Source organism: Macrotis lagotis, chromosome 1 (genome assembly GCF_037893015.1).
Source record: "Macrotis lagotis isolate mMagLag1 chromosome 1, bilby.v1.9.chrom.fasta, whole genome shotgun sequence".
Lineage (NCBI taxonomy): Eukaryota > Metazoa > Chordata > Mammalia > Peramelemorphia > Peramelidae > Macrotis > Macrotis lagotis.
Window position 1 is genome coordinate 884,033,579 of NC_133658.1, and position 3,393 is coordinate 884,036,971.

The 3,393-nt window shown below is 60.2% G+C and overlaps 1 protein-coding gene across 1 annotated transcript; it reads right to left on the bottom strand.

Moving 5' to 3' along the window:
• Positions 1-1,317: 1,317 nt before the first annotated feature.
• LOC141491356 (uncharacterized) lies at positions 1,318-2,843 on the bottom strand. Its single transcript, XM_074192221.1, has one exon. It carries the CDS (start codon positions 2,424-2,426, stop codon positions 1,725-1,727), a length of 702 nt encoding a protein of 233 aa, XP_074048322.1. The 5' UTR covers positions 2,427-2,843; the 3' UTR covers positions 1,318-1,724.
• Between the last annotated feature and the right edge of the window lie 550 nt (positions 2,844-3,393).

The following is a 3,393-nucleotide window of genomic DNA, read 5'->3' on the forward strand; positions in this document are numbered from 1 at the left end:
CTTTGTTCCAGGTCTCAATTTCCTTATCTGTATAGTGAGAGGGCCTCTAAGGTCTCTCCCAGTCCTCAATCTGAGTTTCTAGGATCTTGGAACTCTTCCTGGATACCACTAGCTCTGGGGTGTTCATCTGTGGGAGATTGCTGCCAAATCTGTGGCCTTGTGTAATACATTTATTTTGCTTCTCTGTCAACACACAACCTTCATCCAGTCAGCATAAGGAAAATATCCTCCTGGAACATTCTAGAGGCAGGAGGAACTTAGATAGAGATTGGGACTAAACCTATGATTTCATCGGTATAGAGAAACCTAGGAGAGAAAAAGCCCTCTTCCAAGCACATGTTGGCATCTTTCTGGAAATTTATATCCTTGAGGGGTTCAGAGATCTGGGATCTGGAACCCCAAGCCTTCCTGACTTCCAGAGCAGTTATCTATCTACCATCTCATGTTGCCTTAGCTCAATAGTTTCTTGTTTCTGGGTCTCACTGTTGTGAAGGAAGATGCCGGATAACACTTGCTCTTTCCCACTTGGAGGTCCTCCCCAAGTCAAAGGAAATTCTGGTTTCACCGGGGATTGAACTAAATAACAACCATTTTTATTGACTTACGACTGAAAACAATAGAACCTTTTTTGCCCAAAGAACTCCTGCCTTCTTTTTCCCAATGAACCCTACAGCTTTGATGAAAACCCCAAAAGAAACTTAACAACATTGATGAGAACTTCCAATTCTGCTGAAAGCAGACCTCTTCCCCCACCAGCCTCCCATGATTAGAAGGGAGTAAGAATAGGAGCCCAAAGTATTCAAACCTTGAGGAGAAAATAAATCTGTAGAGTGTAATAGCAAAGAGTCTAAATGCACAAGTGTGCCCAAACAGTTGCTGGTTTTTTCCCTAAGGAGTATTGGGGTATAAATGTCTCCTTTGGCCCGGCCAAGAATTCCCCCAAAGTCTCTGACAGAGGCTTAGCTGGTGGAGGGCTGTTTCCAAAGAGCAATGGGGTAGGAAGCTGGCCAGCTTGGGCGGCAGGTCTGGGCAGTGCTAGCAATCTTCTCAGTGTCTGGGCTTCACAAACAGGTCTTCAAAGGGAGAGAAAGCAAATTCAAACCCCAGCCTTAGGCTCCTGGGATCTTAAAAAAGAAAAATGATCCTTTTTGTATCCTCCCAAGTCCGTCCAACTCAAAAACCACAGAACCAATGGTGGCATCTCCCTCCCTCCATTCCTCTCCCCTGCTCCCCCCGCCATGGACCAATTCCAGTGAGGTAGGAATTCCCCATTCCTGGGGCTAAGCCCCCCCCCCCCCATCGTATCAATGACAGACCTGAAAGTAACCCAGTTTATTGTCCTTGCCGTTTTGTTACAGGGGGAAAAAAAATCGACTGCAAGTCTGAGCCAGAATTTGTTCCCAGAAAGGGAGAAAAAAGTAAGCGTCGGGTCTGGAAGAGAGTAAGAGGTCGCTGGGTGGGGGCGGCTAGGTGGCACCGTGGATAGAGCACCGGCCGGAGTCGGGAGGACCTGGGCTCGGAGACTTCATAATCCCCCAGTTGCGTGGCCTTGGGCAAATCATTTGACCCCTTTGCCTTGCAAAATCCCAAAGGATCCTTTCCGGGATCCTTCCGCAGATGGGGAGCCCTCCTAGGGTGAGGGAGTGGGGAAATGTCAGCGAGGAGCTTGGGATCGCCCTGGAGGGTCCGAGGTGAGCGATCCGGCTTGGGAAAGGTGGGGAGCGTCAGAAATCTAGCTGGGGGGAGGGTGGGAATTCCCGGGGCGCGCCCGCTTGCAGGAGGCCCCCGAGGCTCCAGGGGTGCTGGACAGCTCCCGCTGCGGCCCAGGGCACCGGCAGGTGCGCGGCCGGGGTCGGGGCTCGCCAGCCGCTGCCGGGCCCCCCGGGGCTCCACGAGAAGGCGCCGTAGGGCGGCCCCCCGACGGCAGGGCCACAGCCGGGGCTCCGCCAGGCGGGCTGCGGCCGGCCCAGCGCCCAGGGGCCGCCCGGCAGGTAGGGCGGGCGCGGGGACGGGCGGCAGGGCAGCTCCGCCAAGGGGGCAGAGGGCGCCGGGGGGCGCGCCGTCGGGGGGCCCCGGGGCTGCGGGCGGCGGCGGCGGCGCCGGCAGTCGTCCTGGCCGAACAGGTCCCGGCAGGCGGGGTCCAGGGCCCACAGGCCGCCTCGGCGCTGGCCCGGGCCGCCGGGGCCGCGTTCCCGGGGCAGCTTCACGAAGCAGGCGTGGAGGCTGAGGTTGTGGCGGACGCTGTTCTGCCAGCCCTTCTGGGCGCGCTCGTAGTAGGGGAAGCGGCCCGCGATGTAGCGGTAGATGCCGCTCAGGGGCAGCCGCTGCTCCGGGCTCTCGCGGATGGCCATCGCGATCAGCGCCACGTACGAGTAGGGGGGCTTCTGCGGGGGCTCGGCCGGCGCCCCCGGGCTGCGGGTGGCCATGGCCCGGGCCCCGGGCTGGCGGCTCTGCGGTCCGAGGAGCCCGCCCGGCCCCCGGGGCCGCGGCGAGGGCGCGTGCCCGGGTTCAAGCCTCTCTTCTGGAAGGGGGCGCCGTCCAAACGGGACCCCGCGAGCCGAGCCCCGTCCGGCCCCGGCTGCCCATGGCCAAGGGCAGGCGCGCTCGGGTGCCCGCGCTCGGCCCCGGACCCTGCACCTGTCACCCCCTGAGCCTCCTTCAGCAGCCCCGGCCCCGGGGGGCGGAGGAGCCCCGGCCCCGGCCCCGGCCCGCGAGCGGCGCTCCGAGCCGGAGGGCGGAGTTCCTGGCAGTTGGGGGGGCCTGACGGAGCAACCCCCCAACTCTTAAACCGTACACGTGCGTGCGTGTGTGTGCGTGTGTGTGCGTGTGCGTGTGTGTGTGTGTGCGTGTGCGTGTGTGTATGTGTGTGCGTGTGTGTGTGTGCGCGCGTGTGTGTTCTCCCCACCTAACACTTGTCTGACAGGAGCAAAGTTTAGACAAGATGAGGGGCCCCTTGGCTTGGAAGGGAGAATGGGGGATGGGAAGGAGTGGGGGGGTGAGTATTCTCTGCTAAGAGGGAAAGCAGGCGGCTGTGCCCAGGGCCACGGAGAGCTGGCACCGAGCCAGAAGGGCAGCCCGGCCGCTCCGGCCCAGGCCGCCTCTCCTCTTGCTGGCTCAGGTAAGCGCAGCGGCCGTTGCTGACGTTTGTAGAATGACTTCACGTGCGAAATACTTACACACCCATCACCTCTTTACAGTTGACGTGTGTGAGCTGTCAAATCAACTTGTGAGACGGGCGCTGGGGCTTCTGAGCCTTCCCTTCTAGTGCTGGGAGAGGGACTGCGATAGGCCGAAGGCTGCCTGGCACCCTGAACACAGGTGGGGTGCTCCCAGCGAGCCCTGCAACCCTGGACAGTGCAAGGAGGACTGACCTGTTGGGTAGCTTCCACATCC